This window comes from Maylandia zebra, linkage group LG7, assembly GCF_041146795.1.
Source record: "Maylandia zebra isolate NMK-2024a linkage group LG7, Mzebra_GT3a, whole genome shotgun sequence".
In the NCBI taxonomy this organism is placed as follows: Eukaryota; Metazoa; Chordata; class Actinopteri; order Cichliformes; family Cichlidae; genus Maylandia; species Maylandia zebra.
The window spans coordinates 68,876,792-68,901,891 of NC_135173.1; the positions used below are offsets into that span (position 1 = coordinate 68,876,792).

The following is a 25,100-nucleotide window of genomic DNA, read 5'->3' on the forward strand; positions in this document are numbered from 1 at the left end:
AGGAAGACAGGAGGGGAGGACAGGAGGGGAGGACAGGAGGACAGGAGGGGAGGGCAGGAGGACAGGAGGGGAGGGCAGGAGGGGAGGACAGGAGGGGAGGGCAGGAAGACAGGAGGGGAGGGCAGGAGGGGAGGGCAGGGCAGGAGGGGAGGAGGAGGGGAGGGCAGGAGGGGAGGGCAGGAGGGGAGGACAGGAGGGGAGGGGAGGAGGGGAGGGCAGGAGGGGAGGACAGGAAGACAGGAGGGGAGGAGAGGAGGGGAGGAGGAGGGGAGGACAGGAGGGGAGGGCAGGAAGACAGGAGGGGAGGACAGGAGGGGAGGGCAGGAGGGGAGGACAGGAGGGGAGGGCAGGAAGACAGGAGGGGAGGACAGGAGGGGAGGAGGAGGGGAGGACAGGAGGGGAGGGCAGGAGGGGAGGGCAGGAAGACAGGAGGGGAGGACAGGAGGGGGAGGGCAGGAGGACAGGAGGGGAGGACAGGAGGGGAGGGCAGAAGGGGAGGGCAGGAAGACAGGAGGGCAGGAGGACAGGAGGGGAGGAGGAGGGGAGGAGGAGGGGAGGACAGGAGGGGAGGGCAGGAAGACAGGAGGGGAGGACAGGAGGGGAGGAGGAGGGGAGGACAGGAGGGGAGGGCAGGAGGGGAGGGCAGGAGGACAGGAGGGGAGGACAGGAGGGGAGGGCAGGAAGACAGGAGGACAGGAGGGGAGGGCAGGAGGGGAGGGCAGGAAGACAGGAGGGGAGGGCAGGAAGACAGGAGGACAGGAGGACAGGAGGGGAGGGCAGGAAGACAGGAGGACAGGAGGGGAGGGCAGGAAGACAGGAGGACAGGAGGGGAGGGCAGGAGGGGAGGACAGGAGGGGAGGACAGGAGGGGAGGGCAGGAAGACAGGAGGACAGGAGGGGAGGGCAGGAGGGGAGGGCAGGAAGACAGGAGGGGAGGGCAGGAGGGGAGGAGGGGAGGGCAGGAGGGGAGGGCAGGAGGGGAGGGCAGGAAGACAGGAGGACAGGAGGGGAGGGCAGGAGGGGAGGACAGGAGGGGAGGGCAGGAGGGGAGGGCAGGAAGACAGGAGGACAGGAGGGGAGGGCAGGAAGACAGGAGGACAGGAGGGGAGGGCAGGAAGACAGGAGGACAGGAGGGGAGGGCAGGAGGGGAGGACAGGAGGGGAGGGCAGGAGGGGAGGGCAGGAAGACAGGAGGACAGGAGGGGAGGGCAGGAGGGGAGGAAAGGAGGGGAGGGCAGGAGGGGAGGAGGGGAGGGCAGGAAGACAGGAGGGGAGGACAGGAGGGGAGGACAGGAGGACAGGAGGGGAGGGCAGGAAGACAGGAGGACAGGAGGGGAGGGCAGGAAGACAGGAGGACAGGAGGGGAGGGCAGGAGGGGAGGACAGGAGGGGAGGGCAGGAGGGGAGGGCAGGAAGACAGGAGGACAGGAGGGGAGGGCAGGAGGGGAGGAAAGGAGGGGAGGGCAGGAGGGGAGGAGGGGAGGGCAGGAAGACAGGAGGGGAGGACAGGAGGGGAGGACAGGAGGACAGGAGGGGAGGGCAGGAGGGGAGGGCAGGAGGACAGGAGGGGAGGGCAGGAGGGGAGGACAGGAGGGGAGGGCAGGAAGACAGGAGGACAGGAGGGGAGGACAGGAGGGGAGGGCAGGAAGACAGGAGGGGAGGGCAGGAGGGGAGGGCAGGGCAGGAGGGGAGGAGGAGGGGAGGGCAGGAGGGGAGGGCAGGAGGGGAGGACAGGAGGGGAGGGGAGGACAGGAGGGGAGGGCAGGAGGGGAGGACAGGAAGACAGGAGGGGAGGAGAGGAGGGGAGGAGGAGGGGAGGACAGGAGGGGAGGGCAGGAGGGGAGGGCAGGAAGACAGGAGGGGAGGACAGGAGGGGAGGAGGAGGGGAGGACAGGAGGGGAGGGCAGGAAGACAGGAGGGGAGGACAGGAGGGGAGGGCAGGAGGACAGGAGGGGAGGACAGGAGGGGAGGACAGGAGGGGAGGGCAGGAAGACAGGAGGGGAGGACAGGAGGGGAGGAGGAGGGGAGGACAGGAGGGGAGGGCAGGAGGGGAGGGCAGGAAGACAGGAGGGGAGGACAGGAGGGGAGGGCAGGAGGACAGGAGGGGAGGACAGGAGGGGAGGGCAGGAAGACAGGAGGGGAGGGCAGGAGGGGAGGGCAGGAGGACAGGAGGGGAGGGCAGAAGGGGAGGGCAGGAGGACAGGAGGGGAGGAGGAGGGGCGGACAGGAGGGGAGGGCAGGAGGACAGGAGGGGAGGACAGGAGCGGAGGAGGAGGGGAGGACAGGAGGGGAGGGCAGAAGGGGAGGGCAGGAAGACAGGAGGGGAGGGCAGGAGGGGAGGGCAGGAGGACAGGAGGGGAGGGCAGAAGGGGAGGGCAGGAAGACAGGAGGGGAGGGCAGGAGGACAGGAGGGGAGGACAGGAGGGGAGGGCAGGAGGACAGGAGGGGAGGACAGGAGGGGAGGAGGAGGGGAGGACAGGAGGGGAGGGCAGGAGGACAGGAGGGGAGGACAGGAGGGGAGGAGGAGGGGAGGGCAGAAGGGGAGGACAGGAGGGGAGGAGGAGGGGAGGGCAGAAGGGGAGGACAGGAGAGGAGGACAGGAGGGGAGGGCAGAAGGGGAGGACAGGAGGGGAGGAGGAGGGGAGGGTAGAAGGGGAGGGCAAGAGGAAAGAAACCTTTAAATCAGAAACAAACACAATGTGGAGATATTGATGACAGCTGAGATCAGCAGACCGTTTTTTATTGAAGAAAATCTACAAACGTACAAAATGTAAAAATCTCAGGTGAGACAAAATCACACAAACTCGACCAAAGAAAGACTGAAAACACAACAAACACACAAAAAACAGTTTTACAAAGTTACAAATCCTGAGAGTTAAAATATGAATGAATCTGCTTAAATACAAATAACAGGGAGAAGATTCCAGAAACACAAACGACACACACACACACACACACACACACACAGACACACACACACACACACACACACACACACACACACACACACACTCACAGACACACACACAAACACAGACACACACACACACACACACACACACACACTCACAGACACACACACACACACACACTCACAGACACACACACAAACACAGACACACACACACACACACAAACACAGACACACACACACACACACTCACAGACACACACACACACACACACAGACACACACACACACACACACACAAACACAGACACACACACAAACACAGACACACACACACACTCACAGACACACACACAAACACAGACACACACACACACACACTCACAGACACACACACAAACACACACATACTGGTAAAGGTGAATTGGAAGGACAATTTTTTCAAACAAGATTTTTGCAACACTAAACGGACCCCCCTTTCCGCTTGTGCTAGATAGATGAAGTGCATCTTTAAAAATCCCATTTGAGTTGTACAACACAAATCTCACTTCAAAATTGTGAAAAACACACCAGAACTCAAAATATAAGAACCTGACAACATGGTGTAATAAGAGGACAACACTAATTAGGTAACTTGGCTCCTCCCCCTGACATGAACAGTAATTGTCAGGGCTAACTTTATTAACAGGACAAAGGCCATACACATACACAAACATGTATTTTGTGTGTATTAAAAGGGCAACAGGTGAATAAAAGGAACAAATTGAGTGCATTTTACAAAAACAGGATTGTTTTGTTAACAGAAATGAAAATAACTGGCAATATAAAATTATATGTCCTCTTAGATCAGATGCACTAAAACAGTGTCAACAAAATGAATTTACCAATCTTCTAATAGTAAAATTCTAAAATAAATAAATGAGAAACCAAAACATACAAAATATCTTTTGTAACTCCTCCAAGAAGTACTTTGGAGTTATGTAGACTCCTCTACATAGGATTTTCTTTTTTCTTCAACGACACGCCCCGATTCCTCACAAAATCTCTGATGTTTTGAATAGAACGACCAGCCAGAGCAGGATCTTCTGCAGTTTTGCATTGCTGGCATTCGATAATAGTGGCCAGTTTTCCTTTTTTGATATGTTCGCCAAAATACTTCATTATCGCAGCAACCTCCGTGGGAGACCAAGGATGCTTTTTGACCCTCCTTGCATTTTCCAGAGAAGCTAGAAGCAGAAAAAAATAAATGTAAACAAACTACTTTTTAAACAATTTTTAAATTAAAGGGGACGTATTATGCTCAATTGTGTGAGTTGACATGGTTGTAGGATGCAAAAATATAATGGCGATAATCGGCTTCCTTCAAATAAGCCGAAGAATTGAGTTCTGCACACACTAGTTTTACAGCCCTGCTAAGAACAGTTAGTGTTTAGTCTACACAGCCCAAAGACGGCCTTTGCATTGTCCACGAGGACAGGTGCTGAGGCTGTGATTATGCTGGATTGTGCAAAATACACTACCTGGGACCTAAAAGAGCTCCTTTTTTAGTTGTTGAAAACCTACACTTAAGGAGTCGGGAGGCAATTCATAACCAAATATACATACAAAAGCAACAAAAAAAAGTGGGTTTTGCATAATATGTCCCCTTTAAGGTGAATTTGTTGTAACAGTGTTTCTTTGGTATAAATCCTGTAATGCTGACTGTTTAAATACTTATTACAATGGATGAATACATTTATTTAAATGTAAAATTCTGAAAGGTAGCCCACATTAAGTCAGAATTCCAATAAATAGCTATGGCAAATCACTATGGATGGAGAGCATTTTATTCCACACACCGTTATACAACAAAAAACATGTATAGCATGATATTGTAATAATTTGAAATGTATAACATATACTCAAACATTTCATATATAACTGTCTGACTCAAATGTTTATTTAAAAACAAGGGTGGACCCTGCCTGACCATGAGGTGGGCCTTCAGGTTTTTTCAGTGAACATAATTTTCTTCAAGACGTTCAGGTTACAGCCCACAATTAGCCAAACCAGCCCAAATTTTCCAATATTATCCAGATTCTGCCTATGGGAATAAGATGATGTTCAGAGTATGGAGATAATGTAGAAGCCCAATGGTTGAGGAATCCTCAAAATTAAAAACCCAAATCATAATATGTTCTCATTGCTTTGTTTATTAATTGTTTTGGTGCATTGCTGTTTTGAAAATGATAAGTATTTAAATGTATTACAGATTAAAACAGGCATAGGGAAAGTAATTTAAACATTTATCCCATTACTTAATACAAGGTATTGTTCCACATTGAATGTGATTTATGTTTTACCTTACCAAGTAGGTTAATATAATTGTCTAACCAAGTTGTAGAATTATGGTACGGTCCCTGGCAGAAAGATGAGCATAGTCACCATACTGGCTTGGGTGGTGTGGATAACTGGGTTCAAAAATGCATGAAGTTTACATTTGTGCTTAAGTGACTTTTGTATGCATGTCACCATTTACCAGATTGTTCATTTGTTTTCTTCTTACTGCTTGGCTTCATCTCCTTGTTTAGTATTCTGTTGGGTTCAATGACCTTACCCGCTCCATTTTTACTTTGTGCTGAAAAACAAAACAAAACAGTAAGCATATATTTGTTGTATTAAATCTCTTATAATGTAATGTCAAATGCTCCTGAATGTGGTCAAGCAACTAATGGACCTTGAAATCTTGAATATGGTTTCTAAGATAAATCCAGAGTCGCAACTATGACTTTTAGTTTAAGGTGACACATGTGAATGTGGAATATGGCTAGAGCTATTACAGCTGATATTAAAAGATACAAGGCTGAATTTTTCTCCAAACAAGACTCCGGTGTAGTGATGGGATTTCCGGCTCTTTTTAGAGATCCGGCTCTCTCGGCTCGGCTCACTAAAAAGAGCCGGCTCTTTCGGCTCCCGAACCGGCTCTTCAGGTTATTTTGTTGCTTTCATTCATTTATTATTAACAACAATATAAAATTATGCACAAAATGAATTACTAATGTTTCAAAACGTGTTTTCTATGTATATATGTTCATTATATAAATCTGCTTTTATTTATTCACTCCACATAAAATTTAAAAAATAAATTATAAAATACAAAAACCTACCATTTACAATTTAACTTTTAAAATTTAAACTTTAAATTTAAAAATACCAAGTGCCCAGTGCACAGCTCAGTGGGTAGACACACTGGCAGCTTCACTTATATCACACTTAATTCACTGTGTTTTATCTTCCCATCGCACTGATGAGTGGACAGTTTTCAGGTGCCCGTGCACCGGCTCTATATGATATCCTTTTCTTGCAGACTCTACACTCTGCCTATGTATTGTCAGTAAAATTTAAATGGTTCTAGATTTTGCTTCTTTTCTTGGTGTCACTCATTTTCTTTACTCCACCTTTCTAATGTGACGACATTGTCTCTTGTTGTTGCTCCCGGCTCTCTTTCTCTCTCTCTCCCTGCTGCTCTTTTCGTGTGCTACTGCTGTTGCGAGTGTAACTACCGCCCCTAGCTCCTCCCTCTGCTCAGAGGCGGGAGGGGTGCAAACGCAAGGCTCTGTTTGCGCCCCTCCCGTCTCTACTCAGCGCAAACACAAGGCTGACGTGCAGCGAAAAAAGTGAGAGAGAGGGCAAGAGAAAGTAAAAAAAAAAAAATCCACGGCTCCCAATAAGGAGCCGGCTCGCATCGTTCACTTCAAAGAACCAGCTCTAAGAGCCATTTCGTTCGCGAACGACCCATCACTACTCCGGTGACTGGTCAACTTTCCACTCACCACTGATTTACTGTAGAAAGAGGATGAGAGCGTAGAGGGAATACTTCAGAAGCGCAAACCAGGTAAATAAAGAGTAGTAGATCAGCCCTCCACACACCAACTATTTTCATCTCTCTTGATTAATCTCATCTCCTTCTGTCTCCTGCAGGGCAGCTTCCTTTCTAACATCCTTCAACAAACCTTCCTCACTGTCCCTTGTTTGCACATGCCCAACACAACCTCAACCTGGCCAATGTAGAACAATGTAGACATTTTTTCCAACATGTGCAGTCCCAATGATATTGTTCTTCCTAATCCTATCCATTCTCTCCACCCTCAAAAAGAATCCCAGCATCTTTGCTTTCCCCAAACTCACCTCCAAGAACTGCAATCTATTAAGAACTCTGCTGCCCCCTTACTCTACTGCACTCACTCTAGAGACTATATCACCACATCCTAAAAAGAACATTACTGGCTGCACACTGACTATAGTATTGAGTGCAAACTCCTAATCAACTTTTAAGCCTTCAACAACCTCGCCCCCGCCACCCTGAGGGATTGTCTTTACTGTCACTCTCCCACAACACTGCTAACACTAACCTCCTTACCCCCATCATCAAAATCATAAATCTGAGGGTACAATCCTTTGCCACTGCTAATTGCACCCTCTGGAACTTCCTCTGCTCATTAGATTCTCTCTAGAACTTTAAATCACAGCTCAAAATCACCTGTTCAAACTAGCATTTCCTACCTGACCATCCTCCAAAACTGACCTTTCTATTCTGTTGAGCTGGTCTTTAGAAAGATCCTTGACTTTCTTTAAATTACCATTTGGACAAAGGTAACAATCACTGGAAAAATGATAGTAATGAATTATCTTTTTTTTTTTTTACATAAAGATAGCAAAGATAGCAAAAGTGTCTAGGAAGTAGTTACAAAGGTAAAAGCTTCAATAAATGATGACAAACACATACCTGGAGGTTCCTTGACAACTTTCTTCATCATTCTAGTATCTATAGAATCTGTAATAAAGTCTATTAGTCATGTGATTTCATAAATTGAACAAAGTTGAGACTAATCACATTGTACTTACCAATCTGTGGATATACAAGATTTCCTTCATTGACCTCACGCTCCGCTCCGACCTCCTCACGCTCCGCTCCGACCTCCTCACGCTCCGCTCCGACCTCCTCACGCTCCGCTCCGACCTCCTCACGCTCCGCTCCGACCTCCTCACGCTCCGCTCCGACCTCCTCACGCTCCGCTCCGACCTCCTCACGCTCCGCTCCGACCTCACTTTCTTCACTTGAATCTGTCAACTGTAGGTTATCTAACAAAATAAAAGATTGTCTTAATGAATTATAAGGTTATAGTGCAGGAAACGTGTATAATTCTTAACCTTAACACCACTTTACCTTCGATTTCAATCTCTTCAAGTGTTTTGCCTTGAAGGCTTTTGAGAGACCCTTTCTCCATGGCAATCAGTAGTTTGGATATTTTGGCAAGCTGGGTAGTAGCCTCTGGAAGTCTATAATATTCGCGATGAACACGAATATCATGACCTAGGAAGTTGGCAACTTGGTCTAACTCGTGATTCTTGAGGTTTAAGATCTGAGACAAAGTTGCGACATGTTTGCGCAACTGCGTTGAACGTAGGTGTTCAGGGTTTTCAGCCCCACATTCAGTCGCATAAATCCTCAAACAGTCCTGTCCTCTGTAGGGAGTCAGACAATGAGGTCTGGCAAACAGGAATATGTTTTCTGCCAGAACACCACAGTCTTGTCTTTTCTCTGTCAGCCGTGTTATGGCATTCACCATGTCTGGTGAAAGTAGCACTGCAACCTTGCGTCCTCGTTTACCCCTCAATTCTACACGACTGAAGTGTTGACAAAGGTAAAGTTCAAATTTTGTCAGTCCAATTGCAACATCCTTGTGCAGGGTACTAGTGTCTCTCTCCTGGAAGCCATTCAGTGTCATCTTTGAAATTTCTCCCCCTCTTCTCCTGTTAAATAGTATTACATTTGCCATGGTAGCTTTACAAAGTTCACTGTATGATTTTGGTGAACTATGCTCTTCCAAGTCCTTCAGTGCTTGTTCTGTAGTCTTCTCCAGATGTCTATGAAGACGCTGAACATCTTCTGTGAAAGGAAGTGTGGAAGGCTTGTTGAAGTGCCGCTCGTTTAGTGTGGTTAATGCAGTATGGGAGATGAGTTCTGACCACTTTGTAGCATAAAGGGTTTTGAAACTCTGGGTTGACTTTATCAGTGCACTGTCTTCTGCCATCAGTGCTCTGCAATGTATAATATCACAGACTTTCTGCAGTGAGTGTCCCAACTTTAAAGCAAGGCTTGGAGTCGAGTAGCAGTTCTTTTCTTCATCATACCCACACACCTTCTTAACAGCTTTGATAACCACATTGAAATTTGCAGGTCTTACAGCATCCTCAAAAGTGTGTATTGAGCATTCTTTCCGAAGTGTGAGCAGAAGTCTTCCACATTCTCGGAGTGTCTGGCGAATGTAGTCAAATTTGGTGGGATCTTTCCCATGTTTGTTAAAGAATGATTGAGCAAGCTGAAGAATAGAGAAGTCACTTCGCACAGTAGAAGTTATTTCATCATCTTTCATGACAGCTAATATCTTCCAAACACCGGGGGAAACTTGCTGACACAGAGCTGACTCACTCATACAGGCCAGGGACAAGACCTTTTTTCGTCCCCCCTCTGAATTGGCCTCCACTGGTTTTGAAGAACATTTACGAACATGTCTCCAAAGATCTCTTTTAAGATATAATGCCTCGCAATAAATGCAGTGAATATAGTCTTTTCCTTTGTAGGGTTTTTTTGATGTGCGTCTGGTTTTTAATGATCCAATCCCACTTGCGATGACCTCCGAGTTATGTCTGTGGTTTCCTTTGTTTCGCAGCTTAGAAAGCATTTTCAAACGGTCTTTGGACTTCTTGGGAAGACTTAAAACTCGAGCAACATCTGCATGTGATTTCTCATGAGTTTTTAAATGACGTGTAAACTTTGTCTGTAGTTTTCCACAAATGTAGCAGTATGTTTTGTTTCTTAGTGAGGAGGATGTTTTTAAGGAATCTTCAGCCGTAGTATTAGAGTCATCAACAATGCCTTCAGCATCAGACTTTTCTGCTGTGGCAATAACCCCTGATACGTCGAGCTGTCTTGTGCCAATTCCATCTTCAGATATTGATTCGGCATCTTCTGAAATTCTTTGTCCTACTCTCTCTAAAAAACTTTCTAGGCGAGGTCTTTTCGTTTTGCAAGCAGATTGACTGCTGGAGATCTCAGAGTTCTGTACTTGTTTGCAACTTATATTTAAAGGCTCTGATTTGTTGTCCCATGAGCTGTCTGAGTCAGCTATAGAATCTGGCACATATTCCTCTTCTGATGAAGCCCCCTCACTTGAACTATCTTCACTAAAGACCTAATAACAATCAAAAACACAAAGTAAGACTTTGTTTACCTTACATATTTTACTGAGAAGAATTCTGCAAAAACACTTACCTCTGGAAGAGGTTCAGTGAGGTTCACCTTGTGGCTAACATAACATCTTTTGTGCCAGGACTGGTAGCAAACTAGACAGAGAAAAATTAAGTTAATAAAAGAAAGGTAGTTAAAGCCGCTTTCCCCAATTTAAAAAAACAGGCTAGATGGAAGCATAAACACAGTCAAGAAGGCTCCCCCCTCCCATTGGATATTATCCATAGGCCACACCCCCTGGTGTGCTTTGCTGCTAAACAGGCCAGTGCATAGTGTGGTGGAGCCATGTTAATGTAGAATTTAAGGAGTCAGGAAAGACTGTTCTATCGTTTTTCTGGACTGAGCCATGTTATTGGCTGATGGTTTTAGACAAATGCAACAGAACCACTTCATTTTTTTTTCTTTAATCTCCAAACAACATTTATAGCTATGCTTTGTTAAAATGTTGTTATGAACATGAAAAAAAAATATGTTAGGCTAACTTGTTTTTGCAAATTGGGTATAGCAGCTTTAATAATGACATGGTAAGTAAATATGTAAAAAGTGCAGATGTAAAAGGTTCATTATGAACATATATCATATTTACTTATGGATTAGTTTTTATAGTGTTCCTTATGGATCATATTTAAGATATTCTAATGTACCCAACCTTCCATAATTAAATAATTACCTTCACATCTCACACCACTCCATTTCAGAGGCGAAAAAGGTCCTCCACATGCAAAACATTTTTCTAAACTTGACATTTCGTCAGGGACTAGATCATGATCGCAGTCCTGTTTGGTAAAAAAAAAACAAAAAAAAAAAAAAGTGTAATCAAAAACAAAATTCATACTTTTGTGATGTAAAATATCACAACCAAATAGTTGTTTTGGTTCCTCTTTAAAAAGGAGTTAAGGACGGAAGAAAAAAAAAAAAAAAAAAAAAAAAAAAAACAGGTTCAAGTGTTACTAAAACTATTAAATCAATTTTTGTAACTTTTGCAATGCAAAATTTAAAGGGAAAAATACCTGCTGTATATAGATCAATTTTCAAAACAATTTGTTCTTCTAGGTTTTATATTATGGTATATATTACAAAACCACAATGAAAAGAAAATTCATTGTGGACCCACAACACCCAAAAAAGATTAGACTTACAATTTGTTCTTTCTGAAATGAGAAGATGTGTCCAAAGTTTTGACTGGGAGTGTAAAAAAGTATAATTAAATCATGAAGTCATGAATCCATCAAGACATAACGGATGGCCTTTACACAACAATGTTACATAAATGTGCTTAGCATTAACAGGAAAGAGTTTAGCGATTGTTTCGGTTGTATTTACATGCTCCTTCCTATAGTAAGCTTCATTCTTGCTCCTTGATCAGCTGAAATTCAAATATGCGATCTAACTACATCAGAGTTCATTTCAACCAAGCCGAGAACTACGTCTTTATGCAAACCAGATTTAGGGTTGGGGTTTCATACTTCTTGTTTCAAATCTCAGTCCTCCTAATGCGTGCATCTTACTTGGTCAAGATAACCAAGGACCCACATACCTCAATACTGCCTAATAACTAGCACCTCAGTCTACAACTAAAACAATCTGACACTGAAACTCCAATTTACCTTTGTTGCGTCGTTAGGAGAGGAACTGGCTGCATTCTCATCCACAGCCTGAGATGGCACCATGTTGGATTTCTAAAGAAGAAGCGTGAATAATGAATGGCAGTCTTTGGGTCTAGCCAAGATGAATACAGTCCTCCTAATGTCTGGACCTGTCCAGTTGAGTAATACACAGGACCCGTGTGTGTATGCACAATTGCCAGAGTAACTCTCATTGATCTGAATTAATTTCTAAACTCAGTCCTCCTAATGTCTGGACCTGTCCAGTTGAGTAATACACAGGACCCGTGTGTGTGGGCGCACTTGTAGGTAGAACTCAGTTGTTTATACTTCCTGTTTCAAATCTCAGTCCTCCTAATGCGTGCATCTTACTTGGTCAAGATAACCAAGGACCCACATACCTCAATACTGCCTAATAACTAGCACCTCAGTCTACAACTAAAACAATCTGACACTGAAACTCCAATTTACCTTTGTTGCGTCGTTAGGAGAGGAACTGGCTGCATTCTCATCCACAGCCTGAGATGCCACCATGTTGGATTTCTAAGGAAGAAGCATGAATAATGAATGGCAGTCTTTGGGTCTAGCCAAGATGAATACAGTCCTCCTAATGTCTGGACCTGTCCAGTTGAGTAATACACAGGACCCGTGTGTGTGGGCGCACTTGTAGGTAGAACTCAGTTGTTTATACTTCCTGTTTCAAATCTCAGTCCTCCTAATGCGTGCATCTTACTTGGTCAAGATAACCAAGGACCCACATACCTCAATACTGCCTAATAACTAGCACCTCAGTCTACAACTAAAACAATCTGACACTGAAACTCCAATTTACCTTTGTTGTGTCGTTAGGAGAGGAACTGGCTGCATTCTCATCCACAGCCTGAGATGGCACCATGTTGGATTTCTAAGGAAGAAGCGTGAATAATGAATGGCAGTCTTTGGGTCTAGCCAAGATGAATACAGTCCTCCTAATGTCTGGACCTGTCCAGTTGAGTAATACACAGGACCCGTGTGTGTATGCACAATTGCCAGAGTAACTCTCATTGATCTGAATTCATTTCGAAACTCGGTCCTCCTAATGTCTGGACCTGTCCAGTTGAGTAATACACAGGACCCGTGTGTGTGGGCGCACTTGTAGGTAGAACTCAGTTGTTTATATTTCCTGTTTCAAATCTCAGTCCTCCTAATGCGTGCATCTTACTTGGTCAAGATAACCAAGGACCCACATACCTCAATACTGCCTAATAACTAGCACCTCAGTCTACAACTAAAACAATCTGACACTGAAACTCCAATTTACCTTTGTTGCGTCGTTAGGAGAGGAACTGGCTGCATTCTCATCCACAGCCTGAGATGGCACCATGTTGGATTTCTAAGGAAGAAGCGTGAATAATGAATGGCAGTCTTTGGGTCTAGCCAAGATGAATACAGTCCTCCTAATGTCTGGACCTGTCCAGTTGAGTAATACACAGGACCCGTGTGTGTGGGCGCACTTGTAGGTAGAACTCAGTTGTTTATACTTCCTGTTTCAAATCTCAGTCCTCCTAATGCGTGCATCTTACTTGGTCAAGATAACCAAGGACCCACATACCTCAATACTGCCTAATAACTAGCACCTCAGTCTACAACTAAAACAATCTGACACTGAAACTCCAATTTACCTTTGTTGTGTCGTTAGGAGAGGAACTGGCTGCATTCTCATCCACAGCCTGAGATGGCACCATGTTGGATTTCTAAGGAAGAAGCGTGAATAATGAATGGCAGTCTTTGGGTCTAGCCAAGATGAATACAGTCCTCCTAATGTCTGGACCTGTCCAGTTGAGTAATACACAGGACCCGTGTGTGTATGCACAATTGCCAGAGTAACTCTCATTGATCTGAATTCATTTCGAAACTCGGTCCTCCTAATGTCTGGACCTGTCCAGTTGAGTAATACACAGGACCCGTGTGTGTGGGCGCACTTGTAGGTAGAACTCAGTTGTTTATATTTCCTGTTTCAAATCTCAGTCCTCCTAATGCGTGCATCTTACTTGGTCAAGATAACCAAGGACCCACATACCTCAATACTGCCTAATAACTAGCACCTCAGTCTACAACTAAAACAATCTGACACTGAAACTCCAATTTACCTTTGTTGCGTCGTTAGGAGAGGAACTGGCTGCATTCTCATCCACAGCCTGAGATGGCACCATGTTGGATTTCTAAGGAAGAAGCGTGAATAATGAATGGCAGTCTTTGGGTCTAGCCAAGATGAATACAGTCCTCCTAATGTCTGGACCTGTCCAGTTGAGTATTACACAGGACCCGTGTGTGTATGCATACTTTTCAGTATAGCCTTTATTCATTTAATACTATTTATACTTATACTGTACTATTTACATTATACCTTGCTTCTCCATGGCCAGTTGGAATCACCATAGTTATAGGTGATTTCTTCTCCTGGACCAATATCTTTGATTGCAAACAAACAGAGATGGGGCCTTCCATCCACTCTGGTAACTGTCATTTTACTGTTTGGATTCACATTATCGTCATTTACAAGTCTGCCAAGTGAGCCGTCCTCTCTGGTAGCATCAACACTAAAACAAAAAGTATACAATAACAATTACACTCTGTAAAGAAAGTCATTAAGTATATTAGGTTGTAGAACGTCTGAATAACATTTTAATATTCAATTCAAAATATTATTTGAATATTATAATTTGTAAACCTCATGTATTTTATCCTTTATCAAAGCAGTTACATACCATAACTGTTTTCCATTGAACTTGAAATCAAATATGAAAACCTTGAGTGCATCATGGTAAAGTTTCATTCGGTTTTCTTGTTCCTCTTTAGTTATGATTTGTCCTCTGTACTCAAAAAGAAAATCTCCCTTTTGAAATGACCGACAGCTGAATACACCGCGACCTAAAGACACACATCAAAAACAAATTGGGCAATAAACTATAAACCATTTAATTAAAATCCTTCTTGTTTTTAAATATGTTTTTTATTTGATTATATTGTATTATTTATTTTGGAACATGTAACATGTTCATAATTCCTTGGGGAAAGACAAGGAAAAAATAGAAATATAATAATAATAATAATAAAACAAGTATAATTATATTCGTGATTATTAATTTTCTCATGCATGGTATGCTACAAAAAAACTACAAAAAACATAAAAATTTCTATTTTGAGAAGCTGACTGCATTCTTTGGAATCAACTCACCTTTAAATGAATCAATATACCTCACATCAAATCCTGCCTTGTCTTCACCTAAGGAGCAGTAATACCTAGCATCTTGTATGGGATTTATTTTAGCTCTCCGTGGCCTTGTTGCCGCCATCCCCTGCAAAGATCAGGTATTAATGACTTTAGAAATAACACATTATACTACAAAATGTATGTAGACATAGAAATAAACAGATCGAAAAATCTATTTATGTTGGGGAGAGCTCCCCTAAAGGTTCCAAATATCTGTGTTCCTCCTATCTTGTATCACTGTGTGTCAGAGGCTGCATGCCCTACCTGTGGAAGTTCTGTTTCGTATATTTTATTTGGTCTAAGGTTACTGCAAATCTTAATGAGTTAATTTTCATATCCACATTTCCTTAACCTTTTATATTTCTTAAAGTTATAAATTAAAATAATGATTTAGTATGGTTGAACAATAAGCATATTTGTCCTACAGTTTTTGTTTCATTTGTAAAATATTTTCTGAAAACAGATCTCACTAGTTTTAAAACCACAAGTTTTGTGATGCTAAAACCAAAATTAATCAAACCAACAGCAACAGAATGTCAAACTTTTGCTACTAGCATGCTGGCTAGCTAAACTGTCAAAAATTAGATACTTTGGTGTATCCGAACGTAATATAATAACCTATATTACTTTGCTTTATTGGATGAATATATTTATATAAACATCATGTGTAAGGGAATTTGTATGGTTCTCACCTGATCTTCCACGAAAGCAGTAAGATAAAAGCTGTCTCATTAAATCCTCATGTCGTGCACCTGAACTCTTTAGTGTCCTCTTCTTCTTCTTCTGCTCTTTAAATGTTCATGGTGGTTGGCAACCAGCGTAGATGTACATTAGCGCCCCCATAGTGCTGAGGAGTGGATATCATTGGCCAAGAACAGTGGATTAACACTGGGATTCTTGCAAATAGAATGCTATGATGTAATAGAGTTAAATTGCTCTAGTGCATTCTGACATAACTCACTTGGAATATGTAGACTTAATAATACTGTATAAAATGTAATTTTTCCAAAAGACTGATATTTATGCTTCTAAATTTTTAAAGAATGAAACAAAAGTAGTAAATGGGGATGATGAGTTTTAGTAACAACTTCAAAGTTATTTGGCTAAAAGAGTTTTAAAATTCAAATAATTAACTTGGACCAAAAAGGCATATTATTGCTACAATGAGATTGGTGAATAAAAATAGATTAGACCACAGATATTTAAGTATTGCAGCAATACAATTAATTTTCATGACCTTAAGTGTTTTTGTGATGCTTTCTTTTTCTTTTTAAATAGTAAAAACTCATGACATAATTAGGACAAAGTTTATAATGAAATAGAAAAATCTTTATTATTGTGGCTGGTCTGGGATGCTGCTGCAGGTGAGATGGACTCACCTGCATTGTATCTACAATCTGTTACAGCAACCGTATAATTATTGTAATTGTTGGACAGCGCAAGGGAACGACCGGCTCAGGTGAGCCACAGGCTGGTGCGCTAGCGGGATGGGGGTGCCGCTGGAAGCGTGGGCGGTCCCTGGAACCACCTCGTCACCAGCGCCGCTAGATCTACAGGCGAACGCCCAGGTAGTCACTTCCCCGTGGCTGGGCTGGGGAGCTGATGCTCCAGGCCTATTCCCTCGCTTGCTCATGGAGGGGGGGGGGGGGGGAGGTGGCTCCTCGGTCTTAGTCGGGGGAAGAGGGTATGTGGCGGGGCGTGTTCTGCGATGCCGCTGCATGTGAGATGGACCCACCTGCACGGCATCTATAATCACACCACGCTGGCTTAAAACTTGTGCTCTGCTTGTGGTGTTGTTTGTGGTGATGTGTACGGCAGACACAAACATACCTTCCCACCCTCATACACACAACCACAAACACTCGGCCCTCACCCAACGTGGACACAGACATAAATGGACACTGTACACACAATCACACTCCCCAAACATTCTCTACATCCCAGGTCCAGGTATTCTTGCCCCGGAGGGGGAACTCATACCCAGACCCAGATGTTGCCCTCCTCCCTGAGGTGGAAATCAAGCAGACCGTCCCCGGCTCCGCAGTGGCAGGGGGCCGCTGCAACCCAGGCCTCGATCAGATGGCTAATTCCACCTTCAGGCCCCCCCGCCCTGACGGCTGGCAGAGAGTGGGGCTCTGTGAAGACCCCATGCCTCCCTCCGCTCGCTCATATGTAGTGTTGCTGCGTGCTGTTCTAAAGTGCATTTAAAACACGGGAGGAGATGTCATCTGTTCTTTTGATATTCATCAGAACCCTGGCTGCAGCATTTTGGATCAGCTGAAGACTTTTAGTTGCATTATGTGGACTTCCTGATAGTTAAGAGTTATAGTAATGCAGCCTTGAAGTAACAAAGGCATCAACTAGTTTTTCAGCATCACTCCTGGATGGGATGTTTCTAATTTTAGCAATATTACGGAGGTGGAAGGAGGAGACCCTAGAAACCTCTTTCATGTCAGATCTAAATGACATGTCTTTGTCAAAAAATAACACAGAGGTTCTTTGCTTTATTACTGGAGGCTAATTTAATGCCATCCAGATGAAGGGACTGACCAAGTAATTTGTTTTTCTGAGCTTCTGGTCCAAAGACAACTTCTGTCTTGTCGGAATTCAAAAGGAGGAAGTTTGAAGACATCCAGGTTTTTATGTCTTCCAAGCATGCCCGTAATCTTTATAACTGATTAGGTTCATCAGGATTTAGGTGTGCATAGCTATGGAAATTTATCCCATGCTGTCTAATGATTTTACCAATAGGGAACATATATATAGTAAAAAGGATCAGTCCAAGTACAGAACCCTGTGGTGTACGCCACAAGTAACCATAGAGGTTGAAGAGGATTTATCATTTACGTAAACAAACCTTGAGTCTGTTGGACAAGTAAGATTTAAACCAGCCTAGTGCTGTTCCTTTGATCCCTGCAACATTTTCAAACCTTTCTATGAGAATATTGTGATTGAATGTGTCAAAAACAGCACTGAGGTCCAGTAGAACCAGAATGGTCACCAGTCCATTATCTGAGGCCATGAGAATATCATTAGTAACTTTCACCAGAGCTGTTTCAGTGCTATGATGAGCTCTAAAGCCAGATTGAAACTCTTCAAACAGGTCGTTATTGTTTAAGTGCTAACACACCTGATTGGCAACTATTACCTCAAGAATTTTAGATATGAAGGGAAGATTAGATATAGGTCTATAGTTCATTAAGTTGTCTTGATTAAAAGAGGGTTTCTTAAATAGAGGTTTAATTACAGCAACCTTAAAATCCTATGGTACGTATCCATTTTCTAAAAATAAATTCATTATATCCAAAACTGGAGCAACAATTAAAGGAAATACCGCTTTAAATAGTTTGGTTCGGGATTAGGTCTAACATGCAGGTATGTATGTAGACCATGTCTACATACCTAAATGTCATAGTTCAGCTGTGTGCAGGCAGGAACGAGGAAAAGGACCCAAAATGCAGACTCTCGGAAGACTGGAGTGAAACTCAAAAACGGCAGCTTTATTGCTGGTTGGAAAATAAGAGACAATACAAAACTAATCCACGGGGAGACACACAGCACAGGATTAGTGCCGTTTACGACGCGACAGGGAGCACAGAAAATACAGGGCTAAAATACACAGGGCATAACGAGGGGAATGAGAGGCAGGAGGTGAACACTGGTGGGAGACATCAGGGCTAATGAGACCAAGGAAGCAAAACTGAAAACACTGACATGAGACAAAGGCTGTATCCCAATTCAGGGTCTGCAGCCTTAAAGTACGCAGCCTCAACGATCCTCAAAGGCTGCGTACTCAAAGACCGCTAAGGCCGGAAGTAAGAGGCTTGTGAAATGGGACGGTCTAGCCTCCATCGCGCTGCCCAGGTTGCCTAGCAACCATAACACCAATCGCTGGAAACGTTTCATACAGTTTTGTTTGACAGAAATGAAAGAGAACATATTTTGTTTGTGTGTTTGTTTCTACACGAGCTTTGTGTGATTTAATAAGTATCTGAGGCTGAGACCACAGGACTGTAAAACATGATTGTTGGCCTTCATATTTGTACTGCAGTCATTTAAGATTAGCTAGTAAATAACAATTAGCTAATGTTGTTCATGAGACTAAAGTCAGTGTAAATATGATATGGCCAATATTATAGTTATTATATTAATCATCATAAGCCATTACAGCAGTGAGTTTGAACTCTCAAATCAAATCACTTCTACAGCACATGTGAGTGAAATTCATGTGAGTGAACTCTGTGTCAAATATAGTCATGTAAGGTTTGGTTCCAGTTACGACCCGATTGCTTCAGCCCATAAAGTGATTTCTTTAGTCTATACACCAGTTTATTAGTCTCACTTGATTCTGTCTCAAAACCTTCTGGTTGTTGTATATATATTTCTTCATTTATTGGTGCGTGTAGATAGGCGGTTTTTACATCCATCTGGTGAACCAACATATCATCCTGAACCACTTTCTGCATCAAAACTCTCACACTCGATAAATTAGCAGTCGGTGAAAAAGTCTCCTCATAATCAACTCCTTTTGTTTGACTAAAACCTTTAGCCACAAATCGAGCTTTATATCTGTCTGATCCGTCTGAGTTCTTTTTAACGGCATAAACCCATTTACCCCCCACTGCTTTCTTACCCTCTGGTAAAGTGGTTAAAGTAAATGTGTCATTCTCCTTAAGGGATTGAATTTCTTCATTCATCGCTTTTTCCCATTCTTTTGACTCACTTGACACAATAGCTTCACTAAATGATGTGGGTATTTCACACAACAATCTGTAGCAATAATCAACACTAGTTTGCATCTGTTCATTTTCACACTCTTTCACATCCGTGATATAATCACTCAAATAATCAGGTCTCTTTCTGATTCTGGATGGATAACGTGTAGCTCCAGCATCTACTTTATCCTCAGTTTTAACCTCGGACTCAGTTTGACTGCTTTCACTACCATCTGGAATGTCCTCATCCTTCGTCTGTTTGGGTTCACCATCTTTTCTGGATTCATAAACCTCATCTTCATACATCTGATCACTCTGTGTTTGTTGATCCATTGTCGCGGGATTTAGTATTTTTATCAATCTGTGCTTTTCAACCTTCCCGGTTTTTGGGAAATAGATCAAATATGCTGGACTATTTTTGTCATATCCCAAGAAAACACCTTTGTCGCATCTTGGATCCAGCTTTCCCCTATTTTGTTTATAAGCATAGCACAATGATCCGAATTTTTTCATTCTAGAAAGATCAGGTCTTTTTCCAGTTAACATCTTATACGCTGTCTGACCTGTGCGTTTGTTAAAACATCGGTTCCTAATCACTCCCGCGGTTTGTACTGCATATGGCCATAAAGACTTTGGCAATTCGCTCTCAACTAACATGCATCTTGCCATGTCAAAAAGTGTACGCCAGTTCCTCTCTGCTGTTCGGTTTTGATGAGGCGAATATGGCGCCGAAGTTTCCTGCCTAATGCCGTGTCTACTTAATAAATCTCTGAACTGACTGCTTGTAAATTCAGTTCCATTATCAGAACGAATGCACTTGATTTTCCCATATGACGCCACATCTGCAATAAATCTTTCAGTTGCTTGAGTTGTATCACTTTTGTGTTTCAGATTATATACAAATGTTGCACCTGAATAATCATCAACAAACGACAAAACAAACTTAAACCCTTCTTTAGAGTTTGGCGTAATCGGACCAGCCAAATCCGTATGTACCAACTCTAATGCTGCCCTGGCCTTTTCATCCGGTTCTCGGTTCCTAGTTTGAATAAACTTCCCTTGTATACAGGCTTCACATTGCATATTTTTGTTGATTTTACCCTTAATTTCCATTCCATCAACGACATTTTGCAGATTTTGAACATCCTCATAATTACAGTGTCCTAGGATTTCATGCCACGTTTGCATATCAAAACATCCATTACATTTATCTTCAAACTCTTGCACAGTGTTTATAAAGAACAGTCTCTCGTGTTCATATATAGGGAATTTTGTTCCATCAACATGTTTAAGAAAACTGTCCCCGTGTTTGAAAACCACAGTGGCTCCGTTACTAGTAGCTGCTTTTACTGACAAAATGTCCTGTGGGAACGATGAAATGTAGAGTGCTTGTTTCAATGTTACCTTGTGGCTGCGTCCTTTACTGTCGATCATACTTATCTCAGCATCTCCTCGCCGCTTTGCAGCTCCTCTGCTCCGCCTTCCGTCAGCCAACTCTACACAATGAGCCTCGGGTTGAAATGTGTCATCAAAAGTCTTAAAACTCTCGATCTTCGTGAAGATATGTGACGTCGCTCCCGTATCCACCAATAGCTGGTTATTCAGCATCTCTTGGCCGCCGTCCGGGACCCTCTGGGGTTTGGAGCCCGTCTTGAACGCGTAGTCCTTCTCCACGACCCCTCTCGCTTCATCCCGTCTTAGCTTCCTTCTACAGGTCGCATCTTTGTGTGTACTACTCCGGCAAAAACTGCACCATACTCTAGATCGGCACGTTCTTGCAGTGTGTCCCTTTAGTCGAAAATTTAAAACACACAATCTCATTATTCTTTGATCTTCGGTCATCTGCTCGCCATGAAGTAGAATCCTGGTCTGATTGCACTTTTGTCCTCATTACGTTGTCATTAGTTATAGCCACACGCATTCGCTCGGTTTCTTCATAACTTCTGAGTTTTACTTTAAAATCTGAAAATGTGATTTTTGCTTCACTCTGTGTAACGTGCACAATCAGGGGTTTAAACGTCTCTGGTAGACCTTTCATTATCATTGCGATCAGAAGTCCATCAGTTAGTGACTCACCCGCATTTTTTAACGCTGTGATAATTGCTTCTGCTCGGATAATATAGTCCGTCACACTTTCATTCTTTTCATTTGTGAGAGAAGTGAGTTCGGTGTACAGACTTATGATCCTTGGCTTGCCCACTCCTGCATAATGACCTCTCAAAATTTTTAGGGCCTTCCGTCCGTCATCAACTGCATCTCTCATAACTAACGATAAACTTTTGTCATCCAGAAATTGTATCAACTCTGCATATGCTTCTGCATTTTTGTCATCATCTTCACCATCGGCTTCTTCATCACCCTCAGCCTTTAAGATGACATCTTTCAAACCTTGTAGTCTGAGATGACCAAGGAACTTCGTTTCCCATATCTCATATTTCCTTTCATCTCCATCAAATTGCAAACGGGAATATCGACTGCCCGACTCTGCCGTGCGTCTGCTCATGATGCACAAAAACGCTTACTCACTCAATCGTGCCAAACTTTTAACACCTGCCGGTAACTTGCGCAGCGGAAGCGTGCTGGGCCCATAACCTGTTAGCAGAGCTGCTCTGGGCCACGTCATGGCATAATATTTTTGAGGGAGAATAAAAAGTCAACACACATATCTTATTTCTGATGGAGGACTCTGCCACTACACTTCTCCAGTCCATTCACAGTAGTCGTTGCATGGTGAGACATGGATAGGAAGTGGGCGGAGCCTTTTACCGTCATTTTATTGTGACGCAAAGTACAAACACCTGTGGACACACAATCCAACAGAAACGTTTCCAGCGGTGAGTATCATGGTTGCTAGGCAACCTGAGCAGTGCGACGGAGCCTAGACCGTCCCATTTCACAAGCCTCTCACTTCCGACCTTAGCGGTCTTTGAGTACGCGGCCCTTGTGGACTGCTAAGGCTGCGTATTTTAAGGCTGCAGACCCTGAATTGGGATACAGCCACAGAGACAGAACACCAAACCATGATAACCAAAACATGGGAAAATAATAATCAAAACTGTACACTAAGAAAGCAGAACAACAAAGCATGGAGCAGCAAAAAACCAAAACACAGACAGCAATAAATACAAAACACACAGTGAAGGGAAAGGGTGAACACAAGACCCAGGGAACACAGATAAACGTGAAGGCAAGAGGACCTAAAACAGTGAATAAAAAATAACCACAAACTCAAAATGCTGGGTCGAGAGACCCAGGACCATGACACCTAAATGCATTGAGTTGCCACTATGTGATTGCCCAATTAGTGAGTAGTTAACGAGCAGTTCGAGGTGTACCCAATAAAGGTCACTCTTTTTTACATTTGTTTTAGAATTGCAATATCCTCTTTACACAGGGCCAGGAAAGCATTTCCCCTTGAAAAATAAGATAATAGAAAACAACCTATATTTGTATTCACTCAGGTTCTCTTCATCTAATCTGATAACAGATAAATGAGAGAACAAACCAAAAAATAAATAACTTATCAGTCAAATACTTTTTCATACCACTTTGTAAGTACGTAACTGTATTTACTTAGTATAACTGTGAATAATTACACAAAACCTTAGTGTTTCATATAAAAGCAAAGCTTCATATGTCTTCTTTCCAACAAGGTAAAGCAGGCTTTTATTACAATTAAGTTCAACATACAGTGGTTCATTTGGTGTGGTCATTTTGGAACATTTACCAGTTATCTAACCCACATGTGAATTGGAAGGACTGTGTAAGAATTGGCGGGACAACTACACACAAGCCTCATTATTATTCACACATGTGTGAATATTCATGAGGTCCTGCTATTACACACGCTACCACCAGGGACACTCTTGGTGATACACAGATTTAACACAAAATCAAGTTTATATGTATTAAACCGACATCTTGATTTTTTTGTTTTTTTAGGGTTAGTGGACCAATAGAAACCACTCTACGTTGTTAGATTTCAGTCAAAATTAGCAGGACACCGCCTCTGTCCTGTTAATTCAAAATGTCCTTCTAGTGTGGTGTGTATTCAGACGAAATGTCCAGCTAATACATGTTTACCAACGCAGACACACACACACACACACACACACACACTCACAGACACACACACAAACACAGACACACACACACACACACTCACAGACACACACACAAACACACACACACACACACACACACTCACAGACACACTCACAGACACACACACAAACACAGACACACACACACACACACTCACAGACACACACACACACACACACACACACTAGAACACACACACACACACACACTCAAACACACACACACACACACACACACACACACACTCAAACACACACACACACTCAAACACACACACACACACACACACTCAAACACACACACACACACACACACACACACTCAAACACTCAAACACACACACACACACACACACACTCAAACACACACACACACACTCAAACACACACGCACACACACACTCAAACACACACACACACACACTCAAACACACGCACTCAAACACACACGCACACACACACTCAAACACACACACACACACTCAAACACACACACACACACACACACACACTCAAACACGCACACACACTCAAACACACACACACACACTCAAACACACACACTCAAACACACACACACACACTCAAACACACACACACACACACACTCAAACACACGCACTCAAACACACACGCACACACACACTCAAACACACACACACAAACACACACGCACACACACACTCAAACACACACACACACTCAAACACACGCACTCAAACACACACACACACACACACTCAAACACACACACACACTCAAACACACACACACACTCAAACACACACACACAAACACACACACACACTCAAACACACACACACACACACACACACACACACAAACACACACACACACTCAAACACACACACACACACACACACACACTCAAACACACACTCAAACACACACACACACTCAAACACACACACACACACACACACATGCACACACCTCTGCAGACGTTATGTTTCTAAATTAAAACGAGATGAATGATGCTCTCGGATTGGCTGCTTCTAAACCTCCCGCCCCTACACCACGCCTCCCCCCACGCCGCGTCTTCCTCCGTGGCTACTTTGCGTAACCACAGCACTGAAAAACGTATAAAGTTTCAATATTTTTATTTTAATACTTTTTTAAATTTACATTAATATTTATTTAGTAATTATAATTTAAATGCAAAGTTTATTTAGTTAATTATGTTGTTCTTAATAATTCTTAATAAC

General features: G+C 43.3%; 1 protein-coding gene across 1 annotated transcript; it reads right to left on the reverse strand.

The window, feature by feature from the left end:
* Window positions 1–3,538: 3,538 nt before the first annotated feature.
* Window positions 3,539–13,527, reverse strand: LOC143419306 (uncharacterized). Its single transcript, XM_076885512.1, has 12 exons — window positions 13,465–13,527; window positions 13,104–13,175; window positions 12,636–12,707; window positions 12,275–12,346; window positions 11,807–11,878; window positions 10,870–10,975; window positions 10,224–10,294; window positions 8,115–10,143; window positions 7,793–8,029; window positions 7,674–7,721; window positions 5,427–5,525; window positions 3,539–4,134 (listed from the first exon to the last, which is right to left on the reverse strand). Exons 1-12 carry the CDS (start codon window positions 13,525–13,527, stop codon window positions 3,899–3,901), a joined length of 3,177 nt encoding a protein of 1,058 aa, XP_076741627.1. The 3' UTR covers window positions 3,539–3,898.
* Between the last annotated feature and the right edge of the window lie 11,573 nt (window positions 13,528–25,100).

Coding starts and splice junctions, on each gene's coding strand:
- LOC143419306 (XM_076885512.1), bottom strand. CDS start 13,527: ATGGTGCCATCTCAGGCTGTGGATGAGAATGCAGCCAGTTCCTCTCCT. Junction 10,295..10,869: donor GAGTGGTGTGAGATGTGAAG/GTAATTATTTAA, acceptor TTCTCTGTCTAG/TTTGCTACCAGTCCTGGCAC. Junction 7,722..7,792: donor TCTTGTATATCCACAGATTG/GTAAGTACAATG, acceptor ACTTTATTACAG/ATTCTATAGATACTAGAATG.